This window comes from Corythoichthys intestinalis, chromosome 4, assembly GCF_030265065.1.
Source record: "Corythoichthys intestinalis isolate RoL2023-P3 chromosome 4, ASM3026506v1, whole genome shotgun sequence".
Classification (NCBI taxonomy): domain Eukaryota; kingdom Metazoa; phylum Chordata; class Actinopteri; order Syngnathiformes; family Syngnathidae; genus Corythoichthys; species Corythoichthys intestinalis.
Window position 1 is genome coordinate 29633506 of NC_080398.1, and position 14832 is coordinate 29648337.

At 39.5% G+C, this 14832-nt stretch overlaps 1 protein-coding gene across 3 annotated transcripts in view; it reads right to left on the reverse strand.

Annotated features, from left to right (window-relative positions):
• sphk2 (sphingosine kinase 2) overlaps positions 1-14832 on the reverse strand; it is a 39274-nt gene continuing 24442 nt past the window's right edge. For all 3 annotated transcript variants that reach the window (XM_057834036.1, XM_057834034.1, XM_057834035.1), the window contains 2 exons: positions 12786-14304; positions 1-8428 (listed from right to left, as the gene is read on the reverse strand). In XM_057834036.1, coding sequence (XP_057690019.1) covers positions 8366-8428; positions 12786-14304 — 1582 coding nt within the window. In that variant the 3' untranslated portion in view covers positions 1-8365. The remainder of the gene's footprint in view (positions 8429-12785; positions 14305-14832) is intronic.

Below are 14832 nucleotides of genomic sequence, written 5' to 3' on the forward strand. Positions count from 1 at the left end.
AAAAAAAAAAAAAAAAAAAGAAACATACAAGCAAAATAGCAGCCTGGTGAGCAGTTTTGAGTAGTTTTCCACTCGACGCAGTCATGTTTGAACAAGATTCTCAACAAGATTATCATACAAAGGCATTGATATCTCCAGGCATGACCAGGACATGCACTGTGCTGACAAGGACCCAAGCAGTTGACGCATTATCTTGACTGATTGATACAGTGCACATGCTATTGATTTAACCAGTTCATCAGCAGGTCTCATAATCACATTTTCACAAGATCATCTTTCACCATATTTTTTTTGTAGTTGCATTTCCACTTGAAAATATCTGTGAGTTCATTAAAGGCAAAACATAATTGAGTTCCTCTTTTGTCAGTTATCAACACTCAAATTCAGTCCAAATCTGACAAAATGGTTTAGTTTTGTTCTACATTCGTTTTCCCCGCTAAAACAATTGACAAATGTCATCGTTTCCATTAATAATTTATTGTAGCATTCCTCTAAGGTACTTTTACTAGTGTTTTTTTTTTTTTTTTTTAAAGAAAAACAGTGCCTTTTGGCGACATGTCAGTTCTCCTTGCCCTGTCCTACGCCTTTATAAAGTTCTTTCAACAAGTTGAAACTGAGAAATTAATTCCCTTTTGTTTCCAACATGCTTAGCCAATAAAGAGGATTCTCATTCTCATTGCTGCACTTTAAAAATATCCATGTGTGCATTCTAGTGTTGCGATTTTAGCCCTAAAGTGGATGATTTTTTTCTTTCCTTTTTTAGTGTTGCTGTTTTGTTGAAATAACACCGGTGCGGAGGAGCCTGGAATGGATGAATGAAAATTTCCATTTTTGGGAAACGAGTGACTTAAAGTTATGGGTGGCAAAACAAAACAAAAAAAAACTGGACACGCAAGCAGTGTTATTTTTGGGAGCCTTTTTTTGTCTTAGTCTTTTGGACAAAAATCCTTATTAGTCTTTAGTCATATTTTAGTCATTCCAGTATTTGTTCGTAGTCATCTAGTTTTAGACGACAGTTACTCAAAATGTTTGTCTGTAAAATAAAAGTTTTAGTCCAAAAGTAAATCTTTCCAACAATTTCGAATGAACATAGACAGACGAGCACATATTGTAGCATCTCCAAGGACAATTCCGTGATGACAATACACACTCAGCAGGAAAAGCAGTACATTATTTTTAATTAAACCAACCTAGAAGCCCCAAACTGTATGTGAAAAAAAATTGTCCGAGGATGCCCGCCACCCTAACATTGATGCTAATGCTACCGCGAATGCTAAGTTAATGCGACAAGTTACATTTAGTGCAGTGGTTCTTAACCTTGCTAAAGGTACCGAACCCCAAAAGTTTCACAGGTGGATTCGCCGAACACTTCGGAATTACCATAATTGTTCACCGTAAGGCGTACCTAAATATAAGCCGCCACCCACCAAATTTGGTACGAAAACGGTATTTGTTCATAGATAAGCCGCAGCTGTCCTCACTGTTTTATGGGATATTTACACCAAAAGATATTAACTGGTAACACTTGATTTGACAGCGGCATCATACACCTGTCATAAGATCAAATGAACCACCATGAAGCTTTGAACCAATTAGCTGCAAAGCTTCATTGCTTCAAGAAGCTTCATTTGGCCATCACTGCTCCCTTGGAGGAGATAGTCAACCTCTGCTGTCACCTGCTGTCAACACTGTTGTTGTCCAACATGCCTCCTAGCTTGCATTGCAGCGTTAAATATGTAAATAACAATCAAAATTAATGTTCTGTGCTAAATATTTCTCCAGTTACTGTTACAGTTGTTTCATTAATTGCTAGTTATGGTACTTGGTAACACTTTATTTGAAAATAGTGCTATCAGACTGTCATTAGACAATCATAATAAGGACAAGACACTGTCATGAGTATTAATGAATGCTTTTAACAGATGTCGTTTAGTGTTATCCAGTAGAGGTGTCTGATCACGTCATTTTCAAAGTATCGGAATCGGCAAAAAAATATCGGCCATGCCTTTTTTTAAAAATATACATATATATATTTTTTTTAATTAAATCGTTTTCTAATTGTATTTAACATTACAGACATAATATGTTACACTCATCCAGAGTCTTTAGTTTAGGCTTAAGGTAGGGTTATCAAATTTATCCCGATGACAGCGGTAATTAATTTTTAAAAAATGTATCACGTTAAATATTTAACGCAATTAATGCGTGCGTAGCACGACCCACTCACGCATTGTCGCGCTCAATCTGTAATGGCGCCGTTTTACCCATTTAGAGAGATAAAAGGCAGCGTAAAATGAGTAGAGTGAATTTTGGCAGCCTTTGGAGCCTTTTTTTAATAGGCTAAAGCCTTACAATCCCTCTCCCTACGATTAGAAATATCATGGGAAGCAATGTGGGGAAGCAAGGTAGCAATTGATCTTTTTTTTAACATCTCATGTTATTTCCCAACGCAGAGAAGATATGTCAATTGGTAGTAAGCCTGTCGCAATATGCAATAATTCCATTTATCGCGCGATATATAAAAAAGAAGGCGGTAATTTTTCCGCTGCGATTTATCGCCTCGCGTGCACGTGTGTGCGCGCGTGCGGCAGACGTGCTGTTAAAAGTTCGGATTCCTCGTTACCAACTACGCAAAATGCATCTTCGTTCCAGGTCCGGCAAAAACTAGCGCCGGAGCCAATCGTTCCCATTATATCCTGTTGTTCAACGTATACCGGCCACGTCAGTGCTCCGGAGTGACTTGTTGTTGACGTGTGGCCGCTCCCGTCAGGAGTGACATTTCACGCGGGGTGGCTATTTTTCAGCACAACGCCGGATATTTACAACAAAGTCCGCCAAAACATTGTTACCGGCTTGGCTGCGACGAACAACATCGCTTTGACAACGAACAGCTGAATGAAATTAAGAGCGCTGTGCTTCAAACGCGTCCTGTTTATGAAAGTCGATTGTCAAATGCTGGTTTTGTGTAGTAATGAGCAGAGGTGACTTCAGCGGCGCTTGCTAACTTTTTCAATGCGCCCACACTAGATATCATGAAATGGCAAACTAGATGTGCTACGTCCCATGCCATTGGCTACGTGAGCCCAGAGTGATTATGGAACACGTAGTCCATATACTACATCGATGAATTCTAAACTGTCATGACTGAATGGAAGTTAAGAAGGCCAAATCAATCCATACCATTGACTATAGATAATGATGCAAATATTGTTAATTCAGTACGTGACATAGATGGATTCGGACCACAAATAGGATGTCTTGCTCATGTAGTAAACCTAGCTGCTAAGAGAGCTGCAGCAATCAACAGTGTGCCCTGCCTCACTTTACAAACAGTAAAGATTGTTCTCAGCACTTTTATATAAATTTTTTTCATATCAGTAAGAAGTAAGCACAGTAATATTATGCACTAAAATGCATGTTTATATGATGGCAATTTAATTTTTGCTCGTTAGCAAAAAAAAAAAAAAAATATATATATATATATATATATAAACAAAAACAAAAAAAACGAAACAAAAAATATAATTGTTATTTTTTTACAGAGCATTAAATGTATTGAATCGGATCCAAAATCGTGTCCCCCGTATCAAAAATCATACCGAACCTTGACTTAACTGTATCGTTGCATCCCTATGGAACACCATTGCAGAAGCTATGACGGGAAAAGTTTTCATTTGCCTAAATGCTTAAGTTATTAAGTGCAATTTTTTTTTTTTTTTAAACTCATTTTATTTATTCTGTGTTTCTGTGCGGTATCAATATTGTTGATTTTTACTTAAGAGGGATGGTCTATTGTTTTAGTTGTGATTTCTTTAAGAGTATTTTTGAATTTGAGAGTAAATATTTATCGCATTTAAATTGGTGTACTTAATCTATTAATATATACTGTATTCTCACTGTGTTATTGTAAATTGGTTAAAAAAAATATTGGGGGGGGGGCGCAATAATATCGCAATAATTTACGAGAATAATTATCACACACTAAAATTTGTTATCGCGACAGGCCTAATTGGTAGCACTATGCACAGTCATGGTTCCACTTCCCATTATGCATTTGGGTTGAATGGCTGCAGTATCATTTACTCAAAGCTCAACAAATACACTAGATGGCAATATTTAGTCACAATATACAAAGTCACAAGTCGTTCTATCCGTGGATCCCTCTCACAGAAAGAATGTTAATAATGTAAATGCCATCTTGAGGATTTATTGTCATAATAAACAAATACAGTACTTATGTAATGTATGTTGAATGTATATATTCGCCCGAGTTTTATTCATTTTTTTCTTAATGCATTGCCAAAATGTATATGATCGGGAAAAATTATCAGGAATTATTGGAATTGAATCGGGAACAAAAAAAAAAAGCAATCGGATCGGGAAATATCGGGATCGGCAGATACTCAAACTAAAACGATCGGGATCGGATCGGAAGCAAAAAACATGATCGGAACAACCCTATTATCCAGCAAATGATCTCACTTTTGAATGGATGTAGAAGATCTAAGCTGGTGACATAATTTGCCGGATGACACTTATTGACATCTGTCATAAGCATTCAATAATGCCCATGATATGGTCATGTCATATACATGACGGTCTTATGACAGTCTTATGACGCCGCTGTCAAAGTGTTACCTATTAACCCAAATAAAACAACAAATAAGCCGCATTGGATTAAAAGCCGCAGGATTCAAAATGAAGGAAAAAAGTAGCAGCTTATAGTTTGAAAATGACGGTACATAATAAAGTTCAAAAATTCAAAACCAATATATTTAAGCTAGCAAGCTAATAATTTAGCAAATTCCTGTTCAAAATTATACTCATTTTGAAAGAAATGTAAATTGGGGGCAAAATAGTCCAACACCTGGTCTAAAAAGCCATTTGCCTTGATTTAATCAGCGTACAAAAATAGGGCTTTGCATTGCTTTACCTTTGCTGAACCCCTTAGACTTACTTCATCGAAACCCTGGGGTTTGATCGAACCCAGGTTAAGAATCACTGATTTAATGTGATGATCACTCAGCACAGATCTTTAAAGGCTAAAACAACATTGCACATTCTCTTTTGCCATGATAAGAAAACAAATATTACCATGGGTCTCCAAACAAGCAAGATTAAACGCAGCCTAGCTTGAAACACACCCCAAATTCCGGGGAGGACAGTGAGGGAGTGGCGCAGCACATCACATAAGTGACACGACCCACAACACTGCTACGATGCAATCTGACGTACAATATGAAAATGTCACACTTTGTGAACATATGACAGAAATATGTCGCATTTTCGTCTCGTCGTCATCTTGTCAGATGAAAACTGGCATTCGTCTCGTTATGTTATTGTCTCCCATCCCACATTTTTTAGCTCGTCATCGTCACGTAAACAAATCGTTCGTCGTTGAAATACTTTCGTTATCGGCATTGTAGATGAAAACAACACTGCTCGGAAGTAAGGTACCACATAGTGCTGGGCGATTTCGCGGATATCTTAATAATCCTCAATGTGTCGTAGTGCTCCACTGTGAACCCCCAAAAATTATAATTTTTTAAAATTACAAAGTAACAATATGTTCTCGGTGCATACTCGCCACTTTCTCAGTAGTGATCATACAGTGTGGTGCGTAAAAGTTGACGGACAACACCTAGTTTTAATGACCTTATGAAAGTATTTAGTATGTGAATTATGACTTTTTTCTTTTACATGGGACTCATTTAATTCATCGGCTGCCATTGACAGCGCTAGATGTCAATTCATGGATTGGACGTCTACCGCCGTCAATAGCAGTCAAGAAGTCATCAAAGAAGTGACCAGAAAATGCCCCAAAATTAACAGGAAGTGACCGAAAAGCTAGAGGAACTGGCCCATGGAAAAGCAAAGCATTCCAAAGCAATTTCTCCAGGAAATATATTTCCTAATTTTAATGGATATCTGTAATAATTTAACATGAATCCTTGTTCATAATGGCCTCATTGACTAAACAGCAAGTCATCAAATAACAAACGAAAAAACACACACTGCAAAATCAATTTAGGCAATATCGCCCAGCACTACTGCCACTGCATTGTATACATCAAACCAGATGATAGTGTGTCAATTTGTAGTTCTTCTTGCTCATTTCAAGTGTTAACAGGTTTTAAATCAAATGTGCACACATGCCCAAAACATGACGCAGTTCCTATGATCACTCTTAAAAGTTGTGTTGTTTAAACTTATTTCCTAGACTAGAAGTGTTTTTGCCTGTAATTAATTGCGTAGTGTAAGTATAATGAACTTTGTAAACTGAAGCTTGAAATGTTCTAGTTCAGGGGTGTCCAAACTTTTGGTCTCCGAGAACCGCTTTACAAAAAAATCAAAGGATGCAAAGGCCAACTTGAAATCCTTCCATTTTCTTTTCTTAAACAGAGGATTGGAATCAGTTAAAAAAAAAAAAAAAAAAAAAGATTGGGAAACCCAAAGTATAAACTCATTGGTTCTCATTGACGACAATAGATGTCCAATCCTATTTGACTGGTAGGATGGCAGCAATCCAGACCTCCATTACGATGTAATGGAAAATGCTCTTAAATCATTGGCTACCATTGACGATAGATGTCCAATCCATTCTGATTGGTCCAATGATCGCTGCCAGTCCTACTAGTCAAATTGGATTGGACGACTATCACCGTCAATATGAGCTATTGAGCTATATACATTTCTTACATTTTCTTAACTCATTGGCTATCATTGACGATAGACGTCCAATCCATTTTGATTGATCCAACGATCGGTGCCAGCCCTCCCAGTCAAATTGGAATAGATGTCTATCACCATCAATGGTAACCAATGAGTTAAAGTATTACACTACATTGTATTGACATAGTATTAACATTGTAATAAATACATGTAATAAATGTATGTAACTAATTAGCTGCCATTGACTGTCCGATCCAATTTGACTGGAGGTCTGGATTGCTGCCAGTCCTACCAGTCAAATTGAATCGGACGACTATCGCCATCAATGAGCTCCACTGAGTTATATACATTTGTTACAATGTTATTACTATGTCATTACAATGTAATGCAATGTGTTCTTAACTCATTGGTTACCATTGACGGCGGTACACGTCTATTTCAATTTGCCTGGGGGGCTGGCAGCGATCGTTGGACTAGTCAAAATGGATTGGACATCGATCATTAATCGTAGCCAACGAGTTAAGAACATTTTCCATTACATTGTAATGGAGGTATGGATCGCTGCCAGTCCTACCAGTCAAATTGGATTGGACGACAATCGCCGTCATTGAGCGCCAATGAGATACTCATTTGTTACAATGTTATTACTATGTAATTACAATGTAATGGATTATGTTCTTAACTCATTGGCCTATATTGACAATAAACGTCCAATCCATTTTGACTCGTCCAACGATCGCTGCCAGCCCCTAATGTTATGACATAGTAATAATATTGTAACAAATAAATACAACTCATTAGCTGCCATTGGTAGCGATAGCCGTCCGTTCCAATTTTGATGTCTATAACTGTTAATAGCAGAGAATGAGTTACGGATTAACTAAAAGCTACATAAGGTTGTATATAAGGTTGTATATATTGTGAATATATATATATATTGTGTAAATATATTTACAGTACTGAAAAAAAACAGAACAAAGTGAAAATTACAACCAAGATGGCGCAATTTATCACATTGGATTTTTATAAAAATTATGTAAAAAGAAAAGAAAAAATTCTAGTTTCCTACATTGATTTCAACATGTCAGGTTTTGACTCATGAGTAAATGGAGGCACTGTTTAAGTAACTACCACCATCTTCGTGTTAAATCTGAGAATTGCAAAAGAACGTTGGCTGAATTGAGCTTATAGTGTGGACCATTTTCAATATTTAATTAAAAACAAAATTAAAAACTGGGCAGCGGGTTGCAATTGTGCCGAAATTTTGGGACACCCCTGTTCTAGTAGTTTGGTGACAAAATTAAATTCTTCATCTCCTTGTAAACCAGAATACTGGTAGTGCTTACGCGCATGCATACTATCGTGTATACATACACCGACGCATGCACTATCTGCGCTCCTCATTCGATTGTAATTCCCTCGTTATTCCAGGCTGTGCAGTTTTCATGCGTCTGCGGGTTAGCTTAGCATCATCCCGCAGCTGTGCAACGCTCTGCAGTTTTCATCCCTTTCCTTTTAAAAAATAAACAACGTCACCATTAATTATTCCCTTACGGACGACACATGGCTCGGGTAGGTTATTCCTTTTTCCTCAAGCGATATGTGCAATCCAGGTTTCATCTCGGAGCAGACGCGGCAACAGAAGTGAGTGATTCAGACCGAGTGCTTTTGATCAGCTTCAACCAATCCCTGATTAGAACCTGGTGACTTGCACTCCGGAGTCACCGACAATGAGGCGCGCCATGGAGGGATGCACCTGCAAGAAAAACAAATGAGAAACGACTTAATTTACGGCCATTGATGGGGATTGATGTCCAATTCATTTGCGCTGGTCACCTTGTTTTATAATCATTACTCTTGTAATGTTATCTATTAAATATAATAATTATGGCTGTCAAACGATAAAATTTTTTAATCGAGTTAATCACAGCTTAAAAATGAATTAATCGTAATCAATCGCAATTCAAACCATCTCTAAAATATGCCATATTTTTCCTGTATATTATTGTTGGAATCGAAAGATAAGACACAAGACGGACATTAACATTCACATACTGTACATAAGTACTGTATTTGTTTATTATAACAATAAATCCACAAGATGGAATTAACATTATTAACATTCTTTCTGTTAAAGGGATCCAAGGATATAAAGACTACTTTTGTAGTTCTTAAAAGATAAATTTGAGTACAAGTTATAGTAATTTTATATTAAGAAAAAGAACGTCTCATGCTCTGCCCAAATGCATGATGGGAAGTTGGGCAACCATGACTGTCAGTGGTGGCTGCAAATGGTATACAGTACGTTCTGCGTAGTGTTCAATTAGGTGTGTTAAGAAAGGCTACGTTCATACTACAGGTCTTAATGCACGAATCCGATTTTTTGTCATATCCGTTTTTTTGGCGTGCCCGTTCAGACTTCCTTTATCCATTGAGACCGTTCAAGTATTACGCATGCGCACTAATTCGCAGTCCGACACCCGCTAAGCAAGAAGACCCGCATGCGCAGAACCATCAAAACAAATGACAGACGTCATCCATCATTCCAGGGATATCATATTTTGCTTTTCAAAAGGTGGACACAAATAACAGACATAAATAATCCCCGTTTAGGCAAATATTCGAAGTTTATATGGATCGATAGCATGCACGCACTGTCCGTGCACGTCACACACACATACGGGCAGTTTGTCCCGACTCTCGGCCGTGGAGGCAATGTTGAAATATTGCTCACTTGGAACAGAGAGAAAACTGAGCATTCTCAGGCTTATCCTCAACCCATTTTTATTTTTTATGACTGTTGTCAAGCTCAGCTCTTCCTCAAAAGCCGTGTTCACTGCAAGCTAGGCGCTAATAACGCACAGGTGCATCGCTACGGTAACGACTCTCTCGCTATTTGATGACGTAATTGCTGCATTAAATCCGATTTGCGGGACTGGACAGTACAGACCGCCGCGACAGTCTGGAAAAATGTGGCCCAGATCGGATTTAGACCACGTACGAAAGTGACCCAGATCGGATTTGAAATGGTCCCGTTCTATGCGACTTGTCACGTTCAGACCGTCAAGTTAATGCCTCACTCGAGTCGGAAAAACACGAAAAAATTGGATTCGTGCATTAAGACCTGTAGTATGAACGTAGCCAAAAAGAATGTCTCTTGCTCCACCCAAATGCATGATGGGAAGTTAGGCAACCATGACTGTAAGTGGTGGCTGTAAATGGTATACAGTATGTTCTGCGTTGTGTTCAATTAGGCGTGTTAAGAAAAAGATAATCTCCTGCTCCGACTAAATGCATGATGGGAAGTTGGGCAGCCATGACTTTCAGTAGTGGGTACGAATGGTATACAATATGTTCTGCGTTGTGTTCAATTAAGCGTGTTAAGAAAAAGATTGTCTCTTGCCCTGCGCAAATGCATGATGGGAAGTTGCGCAACCATGACTTTTAGTAGTGGCTGTCGAAGGTTAAGCCAATAAAAGGCACCGTCCAATGAACGCCTGTGTCCACTCGCATTTCTCTGCCTTTTCGCTCTCAATGTGCTAAAACGGCGTCATTGTAAACTGTTTGAGGCAACGCATGAACGGGTCATTCCGTGCATGCGTTAACTGCATCAAATATTTTAACATGATTCATTAAAAAAATTAATTATCGCCCGTGAATGCGATAAATTTGACAGCCCTAATAATAATGCTAAGTAATATGATTGTATAATTTTAATATCAATTGTGTCTTTATGAAGACTTTGGGGACTTTTTGATGATTTAATAAACTTGATTTGAAAAATGCAATACGTTATGAAAAGAAAATGCAATAAGGAAATGCAGATAAATTAACCCCATTTAACATCCAATTGTAGTATTCACACAGCCACATATTTTGTGATGTGCAATAGAAATATATGTATAAATAATTTTAAATAAAATGAGTGAGTTAAGTGAATGATCCAATTTGGGGAGGGTGATTGTTTAGAGCAACACTTGGTAACTTAAGTTTGGGACAATTTTAGAGACGCAGGTGGACAAGTGTTTTGCCTTTAGGAAGATTGAGTTTCCTATAGTGCTGCAATGATTAATCGATTAACTCGAGTATTTCCATTAGAAAAAAAGATTCAAATTAAATTTTGCTGCTTCGAGTATTCGTTTAATTAAAGTGGCGTTGTGATGGTTTGTTTTCAAAGTGTTCGCATTTTGTTTTACTGATTTGGGTGGATACACTGCCCTCTAGTGGCAACAGTGAATATGAGATTACTCATTTCACATGGATGAATCCAGCTGCTCCCTGGTAAGACCAACAAGTTTTTGATTGAGCTAATGTTTTTTTTAATGCATTCGTAATTTCGTTTATAGGTATAGTCAGCCGTTTTTTGAGGGAATATGTAAGAGCATTGTAAAAAAAAAAAAAAAAAAAAAGTTAGCATTTTATGGCATTTAAGCTCGCGACATTTGCTATGTAAGTTAGCCAATTGTTTTTTTGTTCTACTAAGATCCTCATTCATTTATTTTTTTTATACCATTTGAGGCTCAGCTCAGGTATTTTATTTTTTTTATTTTCCTTATCAGATTACTCGAATATTTGAACTAACTAGTTCATTGATTAATCGACTATTAAAACAATCGATAGCTGCAGCCCTAGTTTTCTATGAGGACCAGCGCACGGTGTTGTAAATTCTTGATCTCCCAGTCACCTTCAAAAGGATTAAACAACATTTCTGTTTACAGTGGCTGTGAAGGATGAATAGTAATGAGGTAATGAATCCAGTTGTGGCTAAACAATAGCATATGATGATGCTAAATATCAGAAACGTTTTATTTTGTACTGGGCCAATGTTTATTCTTGAGGTTTTTTTTTTGTCACCCCGGACAAAACTTTTTGTCTCTTTCTTTACTCTGCCATCTTTGCAGATTTTGCGCGATGAACGAATGGGGAAAGAGAGGAGTGATGTATGCCGTAAAGCAGTCAGCACATTTGAAGTTTTTTTGTGTGACAGGGTTCCTGCCACCCTCCTCATTGTTAATCGCCAGTGAAAGCGATACAGATCCTCTTAAGATATAAAAGAGGTGTCATTCAACTAGTTCTCAGTCGACATACCATCACAAATGTTATGAAATACTTTATAAAGGTTGAAAAGTTACCTAGTGTTGCTTTAAATGGTAAAAACAAATTGTAATTTAGAAGAGGAAATTTATTGGTTTAGTTTCGTTTTATAAATCTCTTGTGATAGCACATATCTTAATTCTTTGGCTCCCATTGACGACAATAGATGTCTAATCCATTTGAATTTAATTATTTTTAAAAGAAATGTTGTTTACATTTTGTAGTACATAGTTTTTTATTTTTAACTTTACCGTAAGTACTTTTTTTTTTCATTTAAAAAGTATTTTCTTTATTTGAATTAACAAATTTAAGTTACTAACAAAAACATCAATTTCTGAAACTTTGAAAACTTATTTTTAATTACTTTTTTAATCCAAAAAAAACAAAGGGGCAAACAATAATTTTAAAAAATATATCAAAAAGGAGATAAGCGTATTCATTAGTGCTGCAACGATTAATCGATTAACTCGAGTATTCGATTAGGAAAAAAAGATTCGAATTAAATTTTGCTGCTTCGAGTATTCGTTTTTTAAAGTGGCGTTGTAATAGCATTTAAGCTAGCAGACTTTTGCTATGTAAGTTAGCCAATTGTTCTTTTGTTGTACATAGAGCCTCATTTTATTTATTTTTTTAATACCGTTTGAGGCTCAGGTATTTTAATTTTTTATGTTCCTTATCGATTACTCGATTATTCAAACTAACTAGTTCATCGATTAATCGACTACTAAAATAATCGATAGCTGCAGCCCTAGTATTCATTATTACTCACATTATAATTAAAAAAAAAAACTAGTTGAATTTTTTAAAAAAATATACTTTTTTTAATAGACTTTTTTCGGTTTTTAATTGATAAAAAAAGGAAAAATATTCATGATAAATATTCTTTTTGCATAAAATTTCAATTTATAAAAGGAAAAATGGTCAATATTATTTTCTGTCAGACTCCCCCAGTCAAAAGAGAGTGGACATCTTTCGGTGTCAATGAGTTAATAGAGTCTAAAACCAATGACTCAACTGACCTGTGCTTGTAAAGGTCCACACGGCACCAGCTCTCCATCCACCGTGAGGGTTCCGCGTGTGGACAGAGGCTGCAGCCTGAAGGCGCGACAGGAAACGTGGCTGACAAACGGCGAGCTGACCGAGTGGTGCGTTCCTCTCTCCATGGCGAAGAACAGTCGCAGTAACGTGGCTCGAGATATACCCGCCCTCACGAAGGTCAGGTGGATTAGCCCGTCGTCGAACTTAGCCTGTGGCGCGGCAAAAAGGTCGGCTCCCAGGTGGCTCTGATAAAGCGCCAGAACCAGTACGAAGTCGCCCTCGATGGTCACCCAGTCTCGCGTGGGAAGGGGTTGATCTAGCGGGGGCAAGAGGTCATCTTTCGGGATGTTTAAAGGCAGCAAATAGGGACGGTTCTTAAGGGGTCCGGCTGGCTCGGCGATGTCAAAGTTGAAAGACGGCATGCGTGCGAGGGGGGACGGCGAGGCCGAACCGGGCGTGTTGGGACGCGGGGCCAGGTAGGACGAGGAGTGCGGGGAGGTGCAGGAAGGCGAGGACGGAGGTGTGGGGGACAGAGAAAGTGACAGGGACGGAAGTTTAGGAGGCAAGGAGTTGGAGTGCGAGTGCTGAAGAAGAGAGAGGGGTCTCGGACGAGTGGAGTTTTGGTTTTGGTCCACATTCCGAGACTTGAAGGAGAAAGGAGAGTGGCGAAACGGGGAGGACGAGATGGTGAGGGCTCGCTCACGGGAGACTTCAAGCGGGTACACCTCTTTCTGGTAGTAGCTTCCGTTTAAATCCAAGTCCTCCATCGCGTATGACGGGCCGGAATTGGAGTCGGTTTGCCCGAAGAGAGTGTTAACGATCTGGCTTGAAGGTGCCGAGTTCTTCCTGAGGGTTTGTCTGGATTGCTGGAGTCCATCTTGGCAGGTGAAGCAACCTTCGTCTGAATCCAAGCCCTCGCCGAGTTCTTGCGCTCGCACCGCCCCTTCACCTTTGACCCCATCGCCTGCTTGAAGCTCCTCCTCCTCGTCCATCTCACTGGAGTCTTCCTCTGTTCGTCCTTCGTCCTCCTGCTCGTCTTGTATCTGCGTTAATCCGCAATCGTTCGTGTTGCAGTCGCCTCGTCCTCCTTTCAGACGCTGTTCCTCCATTTCAACCTCTCCTTCCTTCTCTTTCTCCCTGTCCTCCATCAAACTGCTGGCCCTGACTACGCGGGTTCCTCCCCCTCGCGCTCGCTCCCGTCTTCTCTCTCGTTCTCGCTGCCTTTCCTCCTTCTCCCGCTCACCCTCGCCCCGACGTAGACTCCGTTGTTCGCTGATGCCCATGTCGGAGGAAGTTCGATGGATGGGGGGCTTGCAGAAGCCCTCTAGGCCTTCGGTGATACTGCGGGAGAGGGGTCTCCTTGGCGGGGGAGGCGTGGCGTCAGGAGAGGACGCCACGATAGACGGGGGGAGGTATGACAGACGACCCTTGTAGGAGCGGAGTGAAGCGATGCGGACCAAGGTGCCTAGAGTGAAGCGTGCTGAGCCCAGGCCACGATACCTGCAAGCATTTTTTAAATATTATTATTAGAGTTAGCAACATTTTTTTGTAAACTAAAAACACATTCATCCATTTTCTCCTGCTTATCCAAGGTCAGGTCGAGGGGGCAGCAGCTTCAGCAGGGAAACCCAGACTTTCCTCACCCTAGCCACTTCATCCAGCTCTTTCTGGGGGATCCCAAAACGTTCCCAGGCCAACTGGGAGACAAAAGTCTCCCCAGTGTGTCCTGGGTTAGCCCCGCGGTCTCCTCCCAGTGGAACGTGCCTGGAACACCTACCAGGGAAGCGGCCCGGAAGCATCCTAATGCCCGAGATGCCCAAACCACCTCTTCAGGCTCCTCTCTATGCGTAGGAGGAGCAGCTCTACTCCAAGCCCCTCCCAGATTGTCTCTAAGGAAGAGCCCGGACACCCTACGAAGGAAACTCTTATCGGCCGCTTGTATCAGCGATCTTGTTCTTTTGGTCACGACCCACAGCTCGGGACCATAAGTGAGGGTAGGAACGTAGGTCGACCGGTAAATAGAGAGCT